The sequence below is a fragment of the Mustela nigripes genome, chromosome 17 (genome assembly GCF_022355385.1).
Source record: "Mustela nigripes isolate SB6536 chromosome 17, MUSNIG.SB6536, whole genome shotgun sequence".
NCBI lineage: Eukaryota > Metazoa > Chordata > Mammalia > Carnivora > Mustelidae > Mustela > Mustela nigripes.
Window position 1 is genome coordinate 41,071,467 of NC_081573.1, and position 18,897 is coordinate 41,090,363.

An 18,897-nucleotide genomic window follows, 5' to 3' on the forward strand; every position below is an offset into this window, starting at 1 on the left:
GGATCCTCAAAAGCACCCACACCAGGATCCTCAAAACCACCCACCCCCGCACCCTCAAAAACACCCGCAGCAGCACCCGCGAAGGCACCGGCGAAGACACCTGCAAAAGCACCCGCGCCGGCAGCGGGAAAGGCACCCACGCCGGCCCCTGCCGCAGACATCAGGCGTGCATCCACCCAGGCATCCTCAAAGGCATCCTCGAAGCCATCCACGATGCCATCCTCACGGGCATCCTCGGTGCCCCCCTCGCGGACATAAGCGTCTGTGCTTCGTCCCTCCCGCTAATCCCGCCACTGAGCTTGCATGCTGTCACCCATCCCGGCCCACACGCGATCATAAAATCAGGGCTGCTAAGTCGGGAACATTTGTGCTTCCTCGTGTTGCCTTGTGTGAAAGTCCAGTTACCTTTTTTTGCGCGGTGCCTGACGAGGCTGCCCCAGGGGGCTGTGGCCAGGGCCTTGACCCCGCCGGGCTTCCCACCCACGCAACCCGCCTGCGGCTGGGGGTGGGGGGAGAAGGGGCGGGGGCTCCCTCATGGAGGTGGGTGACCCTGGAGGCAGTCGACCGGCACCCACTGGGGTCCTCGCGGTGTGACTGGGCAGCGGTGGCACCGCGGAGCCAGGTGATGCGGCGCAGGGAGACGCGGCGCGTGGGGGAGCACCAGGCGTTGGCGTTCGCCAGTCCTGGCCGTTGGCTGAGCGGGACCTCTGAGCAGGTCGGTGGGCACCAGGCTCGCTCAGAGGCCAGGCCTGTCGGGGCACAGCAGGAGGGATCCGGCAGGCGGTGAGAAGTTAAGAACTCCCATGCAAAGATGGCTGACAAAGGCAAAAAGGGCAAAGCAGCAGCCCCTGTGCCCGAAGACGCGCCCCCTCCAGGGAACCCCAAACCCGAAGACAAAGATCAGAAGCCCAAGAAAAAGGAAAAGTCGGTGCAGCCCCAGGATGAGGTGGGCACGAGGAAGGGCTGTCGCCGCTACAAGTGGGAATTCAAGGACAGCAATAAAGAGTTCTGGGTTATGGGGCACGCTGAGGTCAAGCTCCTGAGCTTGGTAAGTTGGTCTGGTACCCCTGGGGTGGGGAGGGAGGCGATGATGGGAAGAGAGAGAAGGAGCAGGCTGCAGAGGGGCTCCGGAAGGGCTGTAGAGCCAGTGAGAACCCTCTGCCGGAGCTCAGGTGCGTGTCTCCCAGCAGGGCTGCCTCATAGCTGCAATGGTTATGTTCACCGGCTCCACCGTGCACCCTCTCCTGACACTCATCATCACCATGGAGGTGTCCGTCTTCTGCTTCTTCTTCATTATCTACACCTTTGCCATCAACAGATACATGCCCTTCATCCTGTGGCCCATTTCTGTAAGTGAAAGGAGATGGGGAGAGCCTGAGGCTGGGGAGCATTCGCGTGGGTCTTGGTCCTTGAAAGTAACTGACCAGAGAGACATGTGCCACCTGCCCCGTCTGTGTCCAGGGCACGGGCTCAGCACCTGCCAGGGGGCCAGGGTAGGGGCAGCTGAAGTTGGGTAGGAGAGTCAAAGAGCCCAGCTTCGGGGTCGTGGGGGTGGGCCTCCATGCCAGCTCACACTTGAGTGGGGAGATCACTCCAGAAGGTACCCCATCCCCAGAATTCAAAGAAGAAAACCAGTCTTCCAATAAATCAGTAAGATAAAATGAGAATTTTAAAGAAATCCCTTCTAAAGCAGTCTTAGAACTCCAGGGACTATCCCTGTAAAGGATGTTAAGCATAGGAGCATCTAGGTGGCTCAGTCGGTTAAGCATCTGACTCTTCATTTTGGGTGAGGTCATGACTTCAGTGTTGTGAGATCAAGCCCCTGTAGTGCTCAGCACTGGGCATGGAGCTTGCTTAAGATTCTCTCTCTCCTTGTCCCTCTGTCCCTCCTCCATTCACATGTTCTCTCTCTCTCTCTCTCAAAAAAAAAAAATGACTTAAGCCCAAAGCAGTCATCCATTGGAACAGGAGCTGGGTAAGTTACCCAACCACTTGTGGCCTCTGTTTCCTTCCTCTATAACATGAGGGCAGAAATAACCTCTCATGGGATTATGCCTGAGAAATAAATGCAAAGTGCTTGATGCTGTGCCTGAGAACTTAGGGACTTGAAACCCTGGCAATCACATGTGTCACCACAGAGCACACCCACTGAACTCCCATCTCACTGCACATTCATAGCATGCCTCCAGCCCACTAAACTCAGGGTTTTACTTGCCTTACAAATGAACCAGTCTCAGAATGACCAAAGACCCACCCCCAGGTAACTCAGCTAGTAAGTGGCAGAAAAAGGATCGAAACCCAGCTTTGTCAGTAGATTCTGAGCCCCAAATTGCACTTGGTTCTGCTTCCTGATCAAAAGTGCCTCGGGCCCAGGGATTCATTGGTCTCAGCAGTGTAGGTGAGGACCCCCAATATAAGGAGAAAGGAGAGGAGGACCAAATAAGACTCTTGGGAGAGGGATAAGCAGCGGACAAAGTCAAGGGACAGCCAGAGGGCAAGTTCCCAGCCAAAGCACTTGAGAAGATAGTTCCAGCAAAATGAAAAATCAATAACCCCTGAAAATCTTTCTCCTGCACCTACCTAAAACCACTACAAAAAATGTAAACACAACTGCTGTAGCTGAATGGCTGAGCCAGTAGGAAAAAAATGGAAACACATGAGTGCCAGAAAGGAAAAACAGGGGTGGCGATGACTCAGGGGTCTCAGTTCTAACTCCCCATTTTGCTTGAGACCAAGGCTTTTCCTCCTCTAATTCCTTCTTCCTGGTTCTGGTGATGTCCCTGGGGCTCCTGACAGAAACAAATGCAAAGTCACAATCAGAGCATAAAAAGGTTCCCACAGGACCGGTGGGGATTGGGGGGAAAGGCTTTTCAAAAACAAACTCACAATCCAAAACTACAAAACACCTGAGTTTTAACATTACCATGTCCAAGAATTGAGAATCAGCAAAAACAACAAAATAGAGGATTAGAACTCTGAGAATACGAGATTAATAGAAGAGCTGTCTGGAAATAGTAAGAAATATACTTAAAAGAATTAAAGACATAAACAGAGCCCAAAGAGCAGAATAAGACATTCCAAGGACAGAATATACTTTTTTTAAAGTATAAAATATAATATCTAGAATTAAAACATATAGTTATTGAAATGAAAATGTCAATAAATGGGTTATAAAACATATCAAACAAAACTGGAGAATTAGCAAACCAAATGATACAGGGAAATTACCCAGAATATGGCACTGAGAGATAAAGAGAAAAAATATGAGAGAAGTTGAGATAGAGAAAATGGAATGAGAAAGTCCATCATAAGTCTAATAGGAATCCCAGAAGAAGAGACTCAAAAGAATGGAGAAGGAGAAATACTCAACATGAAAATGACTGTGAACTCTCCAGATTTATGACTATTTTTTAAAAAGATTTTATTTATTTATTTGACAGAGAGAGATCACAAGGAAGCAGAGAGGCAGGCAGAGAGAAAAGGGGAAGCAGGCTCCCTGCTGAGCAGAAAGCCCAATGTGGGACTCGATCCCAGGACCCTGGGATCATGACCCAAGCTGAAAGCAGAGGTTTTAACCCACTGAGCCACCCAGGTGCCCCATTTAATGACTCTTTTTAGTCATTAGTCATTTTAGCCATTGGCAGAGTTGGAAACACCAAAACTCTGTCTCTCCACTAAAGCAATGCTGTCAAAAACTGCCAGAATCAACTTTTTCAGAACTCTGGAATCTAACTTAAAAAAACTTATGGGGTACCTGGGTGGCTCAGTCGAATAAGTATCCAACTCTTAGTTTCAGCTCAGGTCATGATCTCAGGGTTTGAGATCAAGCCCCACGTCAGGCTCCATCCTGGGCATGGAGTTTGCTTGAGTTTATCTCTCCCTCCCCAACAACCCCTCCACCCCATTCTTTCTCTCTCTTAAATAAATAAATAAACCTTTAAAAGAAACTTACAACACAAGGCATCTGGGTGGCTCAGTTGAGTAAGTGTCTGTCTTTGGCTTGGGCCATGATCCCAGGGTCCTGGGACTGAGCCCTACCTGGGGCTCCCTGCTCAGCAGGGAGTGTGCCTCTCCCTCTCCCTCTGCCTCTCCCCCAGCTTGTGCTCTCTCTCTCTCAAATAAATAAAATAAAAATCTTTAAAAACAACAACAACCAGGGGAATGCTTAATAAAGAAAGAAGCTGTTGAATTTGCTAAGAGTCTTGTGGCATTTTAATTTAACTGTCCCCCAATTTTCACATCCTAGCTTGTCCAGAGCCATGAAGACAACAGCCCACATTCCTGGTCACATTCTTTGAGACCTTGTTCTCAAAAAATTATGGTTGTGTGTTTTTAGTTGTCTGGTGGCTCCTTGAGGAATAGGCCCAGGAACTTGACTTTATTTCACCTGCCACAGAGCTTTTTCAGGGCTGAAGCAGCCTCCTGGATAGCATTTTTCAAAAAAGCATTTAAAGGCATATCTACTAACTATAACCACCTGAGGCATGGGAAACCAGATGAGGCAAGCAATAGACCAGAAGTTTGGGAAGGAAGAAGCTAGGGAAGGAGATTCAGTGGGGGAATAAGACCTGTGAAAAGCTACCACATACCTCAGGGACTCCAGAAGGCCACACACATGGCAAGGGCTGGACACACAGTCATAAAAGACCCTAAGCTTTTGCCCCTTGCCTACCTTTAGGCTATGCACAAGCAGCAAGTGAAAACAGAATTCTAAACAGCCTGAACAGGTGCTGAAGGAGTGCCTTAACACAAAGCCAGCTTGCAAAGACTGGTAGAGTATTTGTGTTTGTTTCAGATATTTAAGGAAATCTCTTTCAAATCACTACCTGACAATTAAGTGAGTGAAACAGGGACTTCAGTGGCAGCACTGGAAGAAAACATTCTTTAAAAAACAACAACAACAATAATTTAGGGACGCCTGGGTGGCTCAGTGGGTTAAAGCCTCTGCCTTTGGTTCAGGTCATGATCCCAGGGTCCTGGGATTAAGCCACGCATTGGGCTCTCTGCTCCATGGGGAGCCTGCTTCCTCCTCTCTCTCTCTGCCTGCCTCTCTGCCTACTTGTGATCTCTGTCAAATAAATAAAAAATAAAATCTTTTAAAAAATTTAGAAGAGGGCGCCTGGGTGGCTCAGTGGGCGCCTGGGTGGCTCAGTGGGTTAAGCCGCTGCCTTCGGCTCAGGTCATGATCTCAGGGTCCTGGGATCGAGTCCCGCATCGGGCTCTCTGCTCAGCGGAGAGCCTGCTTCCCTCTCTCTCTGGCTGCCTCTCCGTCTACTTGTGATTTCTCTCTGTCAAATTAATAAATAAAATCTTAAAAAAAAAAAAAAAAAAATTTAGAAGAAAGTCATTAAACATACAAATGTCTACACCTCACAACAATCAACAACAACAAATCCTGGGGAGGGGGGTAGAAAACGGTTTACAGAGTAACTACATTATAATATTTAAAACACTCATCATTATAGAGCATGCAAAGAAATAAGAAAGTATGGCCCATTCATGGGGGAAAAATTAATAAGAGACTGTCTCTGAGAAAGGCCAGATATTAGAATTATTGGACAAAGAGTTTAAATCTGTTATCTTAAAAATGCTTAAAGAACTAAAACCAGGAGAACAATTCATGCAGAAGCAGAAAATATCAGTAATGAGAAATTATAAAAGGAGCCAAAAAGAAATTCTGGAGCCAAAAGTAATATAATTGAAATGAAAAACCTGAATAGATCAGTTTAATGTGAACTCGAGCACGCAGAAGAATAAATCCGTAAACTTGAAGATAAGTCAATTGAGATTATCCAGACTGAGGAACAGAAAGAAAAAGAATGAAGAAAATTAAAGAGACCTATGGGACACTATCAAGTATACTAACATATGCTGAATCCCAACAGAAGAGAGAGATAATGGAGAAGAAGGAATATTCAATGAAATGGTCAAAAACTTTCCAAATTTGATAAAAGATACAAATCTATACCTCCAGAAAGGACCAAGTAGGATAAGCTCAAAGCGATCCATACTGAGACACATTATAATCAAACTGTCAAAAGACAAAGTCTTGAAAGTCACCAGACAGAAGCAACTAATTTCCTACAGGGGCATCTTTAATACGATTAACAGCCAATTTTTCATCAGAAACTATGAAGCCCAAGGCAGTGGAATGATGGACTTAGGAAAGAAATGGAACAATACAAACAAAACCCTGCCAACCAAGAATCCTATCTTTCACATCTGCTATCTGTTATGAGTTGAATTGTGTCCCCCCAAAATATGTTGAAGTCCCAACACCCAGTACTGTGAAAATAACCTTATTTGGAGATAAGGGCCTCTGCAGATCTAGTTAAGACAAGGTCATTAGAGTGGGTTCTAACCTAGTATGACTAGTATCTTTATAAAAAGGAGAGATCTGAACACAGAGACAGATGTGCTCAGAGGGAAGGTGATGTGAGAAGACACAGGAAGAAGACAGGAAGGTGAAACAAACCAAGGAATATTTAAAGTTACCAGAAGCTAGAAGAGAGGCCAGAACACATCATTTCCTAGCATTTCAGAGGGAGCATGACCCTGCCAACATCTTGATTTCAGACTTCAGCTTCCAGATCCATGAGACAATAAATTTATGTTGTGCCTTTTTTTTAGTTTTTGTTTGTTTGTTTTGTTTTAATTTATGTTGTTCTAAGCTGCCTAGTTGGTGGTACTATGTTAGGGCAACTCCAGGAAATGAATACAATACCCTTCAAAATTGAAATTATCCTTCAAAAATTACCATTCAAGGGACACCTTGGGGGCTCAGTCAGCGAAGCATCTGCCTTCGGCTCAGGTCACGATCACAGGGTCCTAGGATCAAGCCCCACATCAGGCTCCCTGCTCAGTGGGGAGTCTGCTGCTTCTCCCTATCCTTCGAACACTCTCCCCTGCTTGTGCTCTCACTTGCACTCTTTGTCCCTCTCAAATGAGTAAATAAAAAATCTTTTTTAAAAAATTACCACTTAAGAGGTACCTGGTGGCTCGGTCAGTTGAACACCCAACTCTTGCTTTCGGCTCAGGCCATGATATCAGGATCCTGAGACTGAGCCCTGCATTGGGCTCCAGGCTCAGTGCAGAGTATGCTTCTGTTTCTCTCTTCCTCTCTCCCTGTCCCTCTGCCCCTACCCCTGCTTGTACATGTGTTCTCCCTCAAATAAATAAATATTTTTTTAAAAAAATTATCATTCAGGGGGCGCCTGGGTGGCTCAGTGGGTTAAGGCCTCTGCCTTTGGCTCAGGTCATGACCCCGGTGTCCTGGGATCGAGCCCCATATCAGGCTTCCTGCTCAGCGGGGAGCCTGCTTTCTCCTCTCTCTCTGCCTGCCTCTCTGCCTACTTGTGATCTCTGTCTGTCAAATAAATAAATAAAATCTTTTAAAAAAATTATCATTCAGAAATGAAGGAGAAATTAAGATACTCCTAGATAAAACAAAAGTTGAGGGAGTTTGTTGCTAGTAGATCTGCCCTATAAGAAATGCTTAAGAGGGGCGCCTGGGTGGCTCAGTGGGTTAAAGCCTCTGCCTTCAGCTTAGGTCATGATCCCAGGGTCCTGGGATCGAGCCCCGCATTAGGCTCTCTGCTTAGCAGGGAGCCTGCTTCTTCCTCTCTCTCTCTCTGCCTGCCTCTCTGCCTACTTGTGATTTCTGCCTGTCAAATAAATAAATAAAATTAAAAAAAAAAAAAAAAGAAATGCTTAAGAGAGGGGTGCCTGGGTGGCTCAGTGGGTTAAGCCGCTGCCTTCGGCTCGGGTCATGATCTCAGGGTCCTGGGATCAAGTCCCGCATCGGGCTTTCTGCTCAGCAGGGAGCCTGATTCCTCCTCTCTCTCTCTCTGCCTGCCTCTCTGTCTACTGTGATCTGTGTCTGTCAAATAAACAAATAAAATCTTAAAAAAAAATGCTTAAGAGAGTCCTTCAATCTCAAATGAGAGGACACAAGACAGTAATTTGAACACATAAAAGAATGAAGAACACCAGTAAAGATAACTACATAGGTAAATATAAAAGCTAGTATTATTGTATGTTTGGTTTGTAGCTTCTTTTTCTGATAGGCTTTAAAAGATGAATGCATACAAAAATAACTATAAATCTATATTAATAAGACTATATGTAAAGATATAATTTGTAATGACAACAGTAAGTTTTTATATACTATTGAGGCTAAGTTGGTATCAATTCAAGCTACACTATGTAAATGTAAGATATTAACTGTAACCCCAAGATAACCACTAGGAAATTAACTAAATAATGTGTAGAAAATGAAATGAAATTTCAAGAATGAAATTGGTACATTATAAAAAATTAAGCACAAAAGAAGGTAATAATGGAGGAATTGAGGAACAAAAAGATATTATATATAAAAAACAAACATCAAGGGGCACCTGGTTGGCTCAGTGGGTTAAGACTCTGCCTTCAGGGCGCCTGGGTGGCTCAGTGGGTTAAGCTGCTGCCTTCGGCTCAGGTCATGATCTCAGGGTCCTGGGATCGAGTCCCGCATCGGGCTCTCTGCTCCGCAGGGAGCCTGCTTCCCTCTCTCTCTCTCTGCCTGCCTCTCCATCTACTTGTGATTTCTCTCTGTCAAATACATAAATAAAATCTTTAAAAAAAAAAAAAGACTCTGCCTTCAGCTCAGGTCACAATCTCAGGGTCCTGGGATTGAGCTCTGCATCAGGCTCTCTGCTTGGTGGGGAGCCTGCTTCCTTCTCTCTCTCTGCCTGCCTCTCTGCCTACTTGTGATCTCATTCTCTCTCTCTCTCTCTTTCTCTCTCTGTCAAATAAATAAATAAAATATTTATTTATTTATTTTTTTTTTTTTAAAGATTTATTTATTTATTTATTTGACAGAGAGAGATCACAAGTAGGCAGAGAGGCAGGCAGAGAGAGAGAGGAGGAAGCAGGCTCCCTGCCGAGCAGAGAGCCTGATGCGGGGCTCGATCCCAGAACCCTGGGATCATGACCTGAGCCGAAGGCAGAGGCTTAACCCACTGAGCCACCCAGGCGCCCCTAATAAATAAAATATTTAAACAAACATCAAAATGACAGAAATAAGTCCTTATCAGTAATTACTTTAAGTGAACATGGATTAAACTCTCTAAGGCAGAGATTATCAGATTGGATTTTTTGAGTGATCCATTTTAAACTGATATAATATGAACATAAGAGACTCACTTTAGTCCAAAGATACAAATAAGTTGAAAGTGAAAACAGGAAAAGATATTTCATGTAAAAAGTGACCAAAAAAGTGCTGAGGTGGCCATACTAATATCAGATTTAATGAAAGACATGAATTCTCAAAGGTGTACCAAGAAAAATAAACGCAAAACCACACCTAGGCATGTCATAGAGGCACTGCTGATCACCAGAAACAAAGGGAAACTTCAAACCAAACCAAAAGAAAAGACAAATTACCTTAAAACAAAAGAAGAAAACCCCCCAAAACCCTCAAAATATTAGACTTAACTTCATATATTTCAACAGCAGTGACACTGGCCAGAAAACACTGGAATAATTTCTTTAAAGGGATGAGGTGGCAAGAGTAAAATAACAATATTTTTAAACAACAAATGAAACAATTTCTTGTCCCTGACCTTCACTGAAAGAACTACTGAAAGATGTGCCTCAGGAAGAAGGAAATTAAACCAAAAAGAGATGTAATGTGAAAAAGGAACACTAAGCAAAGAGCCTAGTGAGCTTGTGGATTGAACTAAATAAACATTAAGACAGAATTGGGGTTTAAAAAAAAAGTTATTAACAGCTTCAGGAGGTGGGGAGAGAACACTAAAGGTAGAAATGAAGCAGCAGCAACCCAGTAACAGGTTAGGACCACAGCAATGGTGTATGACAGGAAGGAAAAGTTGATTTAGAAGGACATTTGGTAATGATGTTAACACTAACATATTAAAACGTAATTCTGTATTCTGCTAAAGAATATATTAATAAAATTTTTTTAAAAAAGAATAGAATTCCCAGGCATATAACATCAAACCTAATGAGGAGAAAGAGTGAAAAGAGAATAGAGTTAAGTCAAAGGAGAAAGGGAAAAGGAGAAAAAGAATGTGGTGTATGTTAAATAGAAAAAGTAAAATGGTAGAAATACCATTTATATGGTGGTATATACCAAATATATCAGAAATGGTAGCAAATATAAGTGGACAATATTCTTCACTTAAAAGAGGACTCTAAGGGGGCGCCTGGGTGGCTCAGTGGGTTAAGCCGCTGCCTTCGGCTCAGGTCATGATCTCAGGGTCCTGGGATCGAGTCCCGCATCGGGCTCTCTGCTCAGCAGGGAGCCTGTTTCCTCCTCTCTCTCTCTCTCTGCCTGCGTCTCTGCCTACTTGTGATTTCTCTCTGTCAAATAAATAAATAAAATCTTAAATATATATATATATAAACAAACTGAAAAAAAATACAAGCAAACTGAATCAAGCGATGTATAAGCAAGCAATACATCATGATCAGGGTATGGGTCAGGAATGCAAAGATGGTTTAGTCTGCAAAATCTTATTAATTTAAAATCTTGTATCTAAAGAAGAAAACCATGTAATCTCACAAGCTTCAGGAAAGCTAGTAATATTAAATACTAATTTTTAGAAAACTCTCAGCAAACTACTTGAAAAGAGAACCTCCTTATCTTAATAATAAATACCTACCCAACCAGACAATAACCAGTGCATTTCATGGTCAAACTTTAGAAGCATTTCCTTAGCCATGCCTACAGTCCCCCATCCTGTATATTACTGTGCTAAAAATCTTAACAAGAAAAACAAAAAGTGTATGAATAGAGAAGGGGTAAAAAAACTAGCATCATTCACAGATAATATGATTCTCTACATAGAAAATCTAAGAGTATCTACAGTGAAATTTTTAGAACTGCTTGAGTGCCGCAGGGCAACCAGAGACAAATACAGTATCATTTCTGAATATGAGCAATGAACAAGGAGAAAATCTGACTTTTCACAGTAACCATTTAAAACAGCAACAGAAACTAGAAGAATCTTATAATAAACCTGTTCAAAGTTTATATGTAAGACTCTACACAGAGATCATAACTTATTGATAGAAAAGAAAACTCTACATAGAATGGAAAAATATACCACATTCACAGATCTGAAGAACCACTATCATAAAGATGATACCCTTTTAATTCTATAAAGTAAATGAAATTCTAACCTGACAGAGGTTGTTCCTGGAACTTTACAAGGTAATTCTAAAATTCTTACAAGGATGGACTCACCCAACAAGATACCGGAATTACGATAAAGCTTTGGTATTAGCTCAAGGATTAACAAAAAGACTAATGGAATTGTTGCGGACTGAATGAGTATCCCCCAATTCCCAGGCTGAAATCCTAACATCTAGAGTGACAAAGTTTGCAGATGGGGCTTCTAGAATAGTACTTAAGATAAAATGAAATCCTAAGAGTGGGACCCTGATCCAATAGGATGAGTGTCCCTATAAGAAAAGACAACAGCGAGATCTCCTTCCTTCTTCCTCTCCCTCACCCCTCCCCTTGCCTCTCCCCCACCCTACTGTGCACACATGGAAAGGCCATGTGGGGACACAGCAAGAAGGCAGCCATCTGCAAACCAGAAAGAGCCCCTCACCAGAAACTGAATATGTTGACACCTCGATTGTGGATTTCCAGCCTCCAGAACTGTGAGAAAATAAATGTCTGTTGTCTAAGCCACCCAATCTGTGGTATCTTGCTAAGGTCGCCTGAGAAAATGAACAAAGGAATAAAAAGAGAACTCAGAGACAGACTTACATACACATGGCAATTCGGTATATGAAAGAGGTAGCGTTATAAAACCACTGAACAGAATATTTAATAAATGTTCCTGGGAATGTGTGTGTGAGCAAGAGAGAGGGACAAACTATACATCGCATTAAAATTAAAACCTTACAACAGAAGACATCGTAAACAACATTTTTAAAACCGATAGGAAAATGAGATTGGGGCGCCTGGGTGGCTCAGTGGGTTAAGCCTCTGCCTTCGGCTCAGGTCATGATCTCAGGGTCCTGGGATCGAGCCCCGTATCGGGCTCTCTGCTCTGTGGGGAGCCTGCTTCCTCCTCTCTCTCTCTCTGCCTGCCTCTCTGCCTACTTGTGATCTCTGTCAAATAAATAAATCTTTTAAAAAAGAAAAGAAAAGAAAAAAGAAGAATGAGATCAGGGATATGATGAGACCTTTTATTTCTTCTTCTTGTCTGACTGTTCTACTTCAGTTTCCTACACACTGCTGAACAGGAGTAGTGAGAGTGGGCACCCTTGTTTTGTGCCTGATCTTAGAGGAAAAGCTTTCAACCTTTCGACATTGAATATGAGGTTAGCTGTGGGTTTGTCATGTATGGTATTTATTATGTTGAGATATGTTCCTTCTATGCCTGATTTGCAAAGAGTTTCTTTCATGGATAGCTGTTGAATTTTGTCAAATGCTTTTTCGTTGTCTATTAAGATGATGATGTGATTCTTTCTCTCATTCTACTAACATGACCTACCACATGGATCGAGTTGCATAACTTTAAAACCTCCTTACATCCCAAGGACAAATCCTACTTGATCATGGTAGAGGATCCTTTTAATGTGCTGCTGAATTTGGTTTGCTGGTATTTCATTGAGACTTTTTGCATTTCTATCCCAACAGGGATTGGTCTGAAATTTTCTTTTCCAGTAGTGTCCTTTTCTGGTTTTGGTATCAGGAAAATGATGGCTTCATAAAATGATTTTTGGGAGTGATTCTCTCCTCTTTGACTTTTTGGAAGAGCTTGAAGACTCGTGTTAATTCCCCTTTAGATGTTTGGTAAAATTCACCAGGAAAGCCATCTGGTCCTAGGCTTTTCTTCACTGGGAGATTTTTGATTACTGGTTCATACCAGGAGGAAATAAGCAAAGAAGACACAGACAAGGGTGTTCACTGCAGCTGAGTTTGTAATAATAATTTCCTAAAGGTAGAAAACAACCTAATGTCTCTAGTTTGGTTTCCTCATAGAATACATCAGTTAAAATTTGTGAATTCAACATGTATTTCTCAAAATTGATAAATCTCACAAACTTTGTTCAGTTTAAAAAGCCAGTGCTGTGGGGCACCTGGGTGGCTGAAGTCGGTTAAGTGTCTGCCTTTGGCTCAGGTCATGATGAGAGCATCCTGGAATGCCAACCGGAGTTGGGCTCCTTGCTCAACAGGGAGTCTGTTTCTCCCTCCCCCTGCTCTTGCGCCCCCTTTTCTCTCCCTCATAAATAAATAAATAAAATCTCAAACACACACACACACACAACCAATGCTGGGGCCCTGGGGGGCGCTCAGCCAACTGAGGAATTGACTCAATTTCAGCTCAGGTCTTGATCTCAGGGTTGTGAGATCAAGTCTCATATCAGGCTCTGTGCTCAGCATGGAGTCCGCTTGAAATTTTCTCCTCCTCCTCCAGCACCCCACCCCCGCCAACCCTGCACAAGCACTTGCCCTCTCCAAATAAATAAATATATAAAATATTAAAAAAAAAAAAAAAGACAATGCTAGAAGATATATTTTATTTAAATTTAAATTTCTGAAACACACAAAACAGCATATACTGCTTGTGAATATATAATATGGAATACATTCCTGGGAAACATATCCATTAGCTCCAGCGCGTGTAGTTGCCTATGAGCAAGGGGTGTCGAGGGGCTAGAATGGTGACACTGTGGCTCTGAGAAGTTTTACTTCTGGCTTTTTTTTTTTTTAAGCTATCTAAGTAAATATTGCAAGATAGTAACATCTGTTTAATCTCAGTAGTTCATGGTTGCTGGAGGTTGGAATGGGGACTGGGAGGTTTGAAATGTATTAAAATTCAAAAACCTGAAAAAGAAAAGAACAGGCCCTCGACAAGTAGCCAGGGAAGGACAATGAACAGAAAACGGCATCACAGGAACCAAGGGGAAGGGAGGGCAGGCCTCGTCCAGGGCTGCCGTGTTGGCTGCTGCCCAGAGGATTAAGAGGGTGCACAAACTCTGGGCCACCATCACCCCACGAGCGGTGGGGAGGGCAAGCTCTGTCGAGATGGCCATGCTTTGGCCAACTCTAAGCTTGGCTATGTCAGAGAGTGGCTGTGCATGGTGCCTGCTGGGAAAGCAGCCTTTTGCCCAGTCTACAAACATCTGAACTTTTTCAGGAAGGTAAGGGAGACAAGTATGGGGCAAGCTTACGGGTGAGGCCAGAAGGGAAGGAGGGCTGATGGTGGAGGAGGCAGTGTGGCCTTGCAAAGGGGAGACTGTCTAGGAAGTAAGATAGGGAGGGGGTGTGGGGGCAGGGGTGGAGAAGGCAGCTCCCAGCTCCCAGCCCCCAGCTGGGGAGGCCAGAATCCAATGGAGTCTCCTGCCAGCGACACAGCCCACCCTGGATCCAGAGAGGGGAGCTGGCCCCCAGAACAGAAAGATGATGAGGGGTTGTATCACAATTAAGTTGAACAGTTGTGCATTTACTTAAATCAATATTGGGGGAGGGGGGGATAAAGAGCCACTAAATGTGTGATTTCAGAGGAGATGGCAGCAGAGGGGGGTCCATGAAGGCAATTAGGTGCCCTGGGCCTCAACACACAGGGCCCAGCCCTGGGAGCACAGCACGTCCACCAGCTGATGCATACTCATATTCCCACGTAGGTTTTTTTAAAATGAGGCCAAAGTTTGGAAACCATCCCCTCCAGGGGAAGCAATGCCAGGCTGGGTGTTGAAGGGGGTTTGGTTCTAGTTGAGGTTGCCTCTCCTACCTCCCACGCTTTCAGGACCTTCTCAATGACCTGTTCGCCTGCATCTTCCTTGTGGGGGCCATTGTCATCGGGGTGAAAAGCCGGACGAGCATGCCGACGCCCTACTTTATTGCTATGGTGAGTCTTCCATGTTGGGCACTTCATTTGCTCAGAAATCACCTCTTCTGGAGAATGGGTGTTCTCTCCTGACTTAAGGACTTGTCTTCTTTTAAAAAATCTTGGGACCCAGGCAAAGTTTAGAAGTAAAGCTGGTCAGTGTTTCCAGTGAAGAAGATGTGGTCCAGAAAGCCAAGGGAGCTAAGGGCTTCCTCCTCCTACTTGCCCTGATCCCTAAGGCGATGGGCCACATCCAGGCTGGGCTTTAAGAGAAGGGAAGAGAGATGCATGGGGGGGGGGGGGCGGGGGGGGGGGGAAGGGGGGGTGAGATTGGGGGGGGGGGCAAAACCGGAGTATCTCGGATCGGGAGGTGGGGGGGGACCAAGGGATGTCTTAACCAGCACCTGCTGATGAATTAAAACGAGGAAAGACTATGCCAGCTTTGGAACGAAAAGTAAAAGTTCATTCTTTTGTTTTCCAGATCCTCATCGGTGTGGCTGGACTTTTCGCTTTAATTGATATATGTCTTCAAAGAAAACATTTCAAAGGCAAGAAAGTCAAAAGGAATGTGCTGATTCCCCCTCCACCAAGGGAAAAGCCAAAGGGAACAGAAAAGCCACCGGAAAAGGCAGGAGAAAAGCCCCCGGAAAAGGCAGGAGAAAAGCCCCCGGAAAAGGCACCAGAAAAGGCCAAGGATAAAGGAAAGGGAGGCAAGAAATGATGGCAAAGAGACCCCCATTGTCAAAGCGATAGCATGTTTTACCACAAAACATATGTCCACTGTCTATCTTGTCTTCTCTCCAGAATGGTTTTCCTTTCCATCCTAATAATCACCTTTGCTTGGAAAAGAAATTCCTCTTTAAATGGATTTCAAAGCTTAAAGTTGATGTAAACATTTTGTTCAACAAAAGTTTTAGTGCAGAGGTCAAGGCCAGGCCTTGGGCTCTTGGGGTACCTGCAGGGCAGATGAGCTTTGGGGGACCACCAGTGTGGGTGACACCGGCTGTCAACAGTGATCAGCCTGAAGGGCCAGAGGAAAACAAGAGACTAAAAAGAAAATGAACATTTTGTTCATATGGCTATTTTTATACCCCCCCCTTTTTAAAAAAGCATCCGGGTAGTTCCTATGAGAAAAATCAGTTGTTGGCGTGCCTTCCTCTTATTTTGTACTTCAGCATTGGTCCTCCTGTGAGGTGCACTCAGGAGGAGGGTGAAGAGCTGGTCTCGTCCCCTCAGGGCTCAGGGCCTTCAAGAGCCACAGTCAGGCTGGCACACGGGCCAGGCAGGATGGGCACAGGAAGAACTGAGGGGACTCCAAGCAGCCCTCTAGGATCTGCAGTGTCTCCCTCAGAGAGGACCAGGGCATAAGTCCTGAGCCAGGGTCAGCTGGGCCCTGGAACCACAGTTCTCACTCACAGGCCTCAGTCAGGGCCACAGTCTCACTGGACAGACCAGCCATGTGGCATGAGAAGGGTCATCCAGACGACAGGAAAGCAAGGTCCCAAACTGATGCATGAGGAGCTAGAGGAGATGGGGCGGGAGGAATAATGAGGCACCCCCCCCCAGCCCAGCCAAGAATGAGATGAGAGGCAGGCTGAGAGGTCCATGGGAGCCATGGTTGTGACTCGAGTCATGCATGGCCTGTGTGCCATGGGGAGTCCCTGAAGTGGCACAGTCCGCCTCTGCCAGGAAAGAGGCTGGAAGGAAGATACAGCCTAGCATTCCAGGGGAGTGGGAGGAAGCATGCAGAGCCAGGGGCTTGGATGGCCCCACTCACGGGCCCCCCACGCCTCCAGTCCCTACTCCCTCTGCAGCACCCCAGCACCCACCCAGACTGGGCAGGAGAGGCACAACCCTGCGGAAAGTGGGAGCAACACGAGGGAGGTCCCTTGTACTGAAAACTCAAAAGTGTACCCTATCCTGCCATGTGACCCAAAATTCCTCTCCTCAGGGTTGAGCCAGGACGAATGGTGTATTAGAATGTTCATCATAGCCAAAAGGCAAAAAAGACACTAACTGTTCAAAAGGAGACAAACCGTGCTACGTTCACAATGAAAACACAACTGTTCAAAATCTGTGGGACACAGCAAAGGTAGTCCTGAGAGGAAAGTATATAGCAATACAAGCCTTTCTCAAGAAACAAGGTCTCAAGTATACAACCTAACCCTACACCTAAAAGAACTGGAGAAAGAACAGCAAAGAAAGCCTAAACCCAGCAGGAGAAGAGAAATCATAAAGATCAGAGCAGAAATCAATGAAATAGAAACAAACAAACAAACAAACAAAAAAACCACAACAGAACAAATCAACGAAACTAGGAGCTGGTTCTTTGAAAGAATGAATAAGATTGATAAACCCCTGGCCAGACTTATCAAAAAGAAAAGAGAAAGGACCCAAATAAATAAAATCATGAAGGAAAGAGGAGAGATCAGAACCAACACCAAAGAAATGCAAACAATTATAAGAACATATTATGAGTAACTATATGCCAGCAAATTTGACAATCTGGAAGAAATGTATCCATTCCTGGAGACATATAAACTACCAAAACTGAACTAGGAAGAAATAGAAAACCTGAACAGACCCATAACCAGTAAGGAGATTGAAGCAGTCATCAAAAAATCTCCCAACAAACAAGAGCTCAGGGCCAGAACGCTTCTCAGTGGAATTCTACCAAACATTTAAAGAATTATTACCTATTCTCCTGAAACTGTTCCAAAAAATAGAAATGGAAGGAAAACTTCCAAACTAATATTAGGAGGCCAGCATTACCTTGATCCCAAAACCAGATAAAGACCCCATCAAAAAGGAGAATTACAGACCAATACCCTTGATGAACACAGATGCAAAAATTCTCACCAAAATACTAGCCAATAGGACCCAACAGTACATTAAAAGGATTATTCATCACGACCAAGTGGGATTTATTCCTGGGCTGCAAGTTTGGTTCAACATCTTCAAATCAATCAATATGATACAATACATTAATGAAAGAAAGAACAAGAACCATATGATACTCTCAATAGATGCTGAAAAGCATTTGACAAAGTACAGCATCCTTTCTTGATCAAAATTCTTCAAAGTGTAGGGATAGAAGGTACATACCTCAATATCATCAAAGTCATCTATGAAAAACCCACAGCAAATACCATTCTCAATGGAGAAAAATTTAGAGCTTTTCCCCTAAGGTCAGGAATACAGCAGGGATGTCTACTATCACCACTGCTATTCAACATAGTACTAGAAGTCCTAGCCTCAGCAATAAGACAACAAAAAGAAATAAAAGGCATCCGAATCAGGAAAGAAGAAGTCAAGCTCTCACTCTTTGCAGATGATATCATACTTTATGTGGGAAACCCAAAAGACTCCACTCCAAAACTGCTAGAATTTGTACAGGAATTCAGTAAAGTGTCAGGATATAAAATCAATGCACAGAAATTAGTTGCATTTCTATACAGCAACAGCAAGACAGAAGAAAGAGAAAATATGGAGTCAATCCCATTTACAATTGCCCCCCAAACCATAAGATACCTAGGAATAGACCTAACCAAAGAGGCAAAGAATCTGTACTCAGAAAACTATACAGTACTCCTGAAAGAAATTGAGGAAGACACAAAGAAATGGAAAAATGTTCCATGCTTGTGGATAGGAAGAACAAATATTGTGAAAAGGTCTACACTGCCTAAAGCAATCTACACATTTAATGCAATCCCTATCAAAATACCATCAATTTTTTTCAAAGAAATGGAACAAATAATCCTAAAATTTATATGGAACCAGAAAAGACCCCAAATAGCCAGAGGAATGTTGAAAAAAAATAATAAATAAATAAATAAATAAATAATCTTAAAAAAAAAAAAAAAGAAAAGAAAAGAAAGCCAAAGTTGGTGGCATCACAATTCCAGACTTCAACCTCTATTACAAAGCTGTAATTATCAAGACAGTATGGTACTGGCACAAAAACAGACACATAAATCAATGGAACAGAATAGACAGCCCAGAAATAGACCCTCAACTCTATGGTCAACTAATCTTCGACAAAGCA

At 43.9% G+C, this 18,897-nt stretch overlaps 2 protein-coding genes across 2 annotated transcripts in view; both read left to right on the top strand.

Annotated features, from left to right (window-relative positions):
- The window catches only part of LOC132004962 (CKLF-like MARVEL transmembrane domain-containing protein 2), a 12,324-nt gene extending 12,066 nt beyond the window's left edge, over nt 1–258 (top strand). Inside the window, exon 6 of the mRNA XM_059381625.1 lies at nt 26–258. Within this exon, the coding sequence (XP_059237608.1) occupies nt 26–258 (233 nt within the window). The remainder of the gene's footprint in view (nt 1–25) is intronic.
- Nucleotides 259–811: 553 nt separating this feature from the next.
- Nucleotides 812–15,573, top strand: CMTM2 (CKLF like MARVEL transmembrane domain containing 2). Its single transcript, XM_059381626.1, has 4 exons — nt 812–1,048; nt 1,191–1,349; nt 14,772–14,873; nt 15,334–15,573. The coding sequence occupies exons 1-4, from the start codon at nt 812–814 to the stop codon at nt 15,571–15,573; spliced, it is 738 nt and encodes a 245-aa protein (XP_059237609.1).
- Nucleotides 15,574–18,897: the final 3,324 nt, after the last annotated feature.

Coding starts and splice junctions, on each gene's coding strand:
- CMTM2 (XM_059381626.1), top strand. CDS start 812: ATGGCTGACAAAGGCAAAAAGGGCAAAGCAGCAGCCCCTGTGCCCGAA. Junction 1,049..1,190: donor AGGTCAAGCTCCTGAGCTTG/GTAAGTTGGTCT, acceptor GTCTCCCAGCAG/GGCTGCCTCATAGCTGCAAT. Junction 1,350..14,771: donor TCATCCTGTGGCCCATTTCT/GTAAGTGAAAGG, acceptor CCACGCTTTCAG/GACCTTCTCAATGACCTGTT.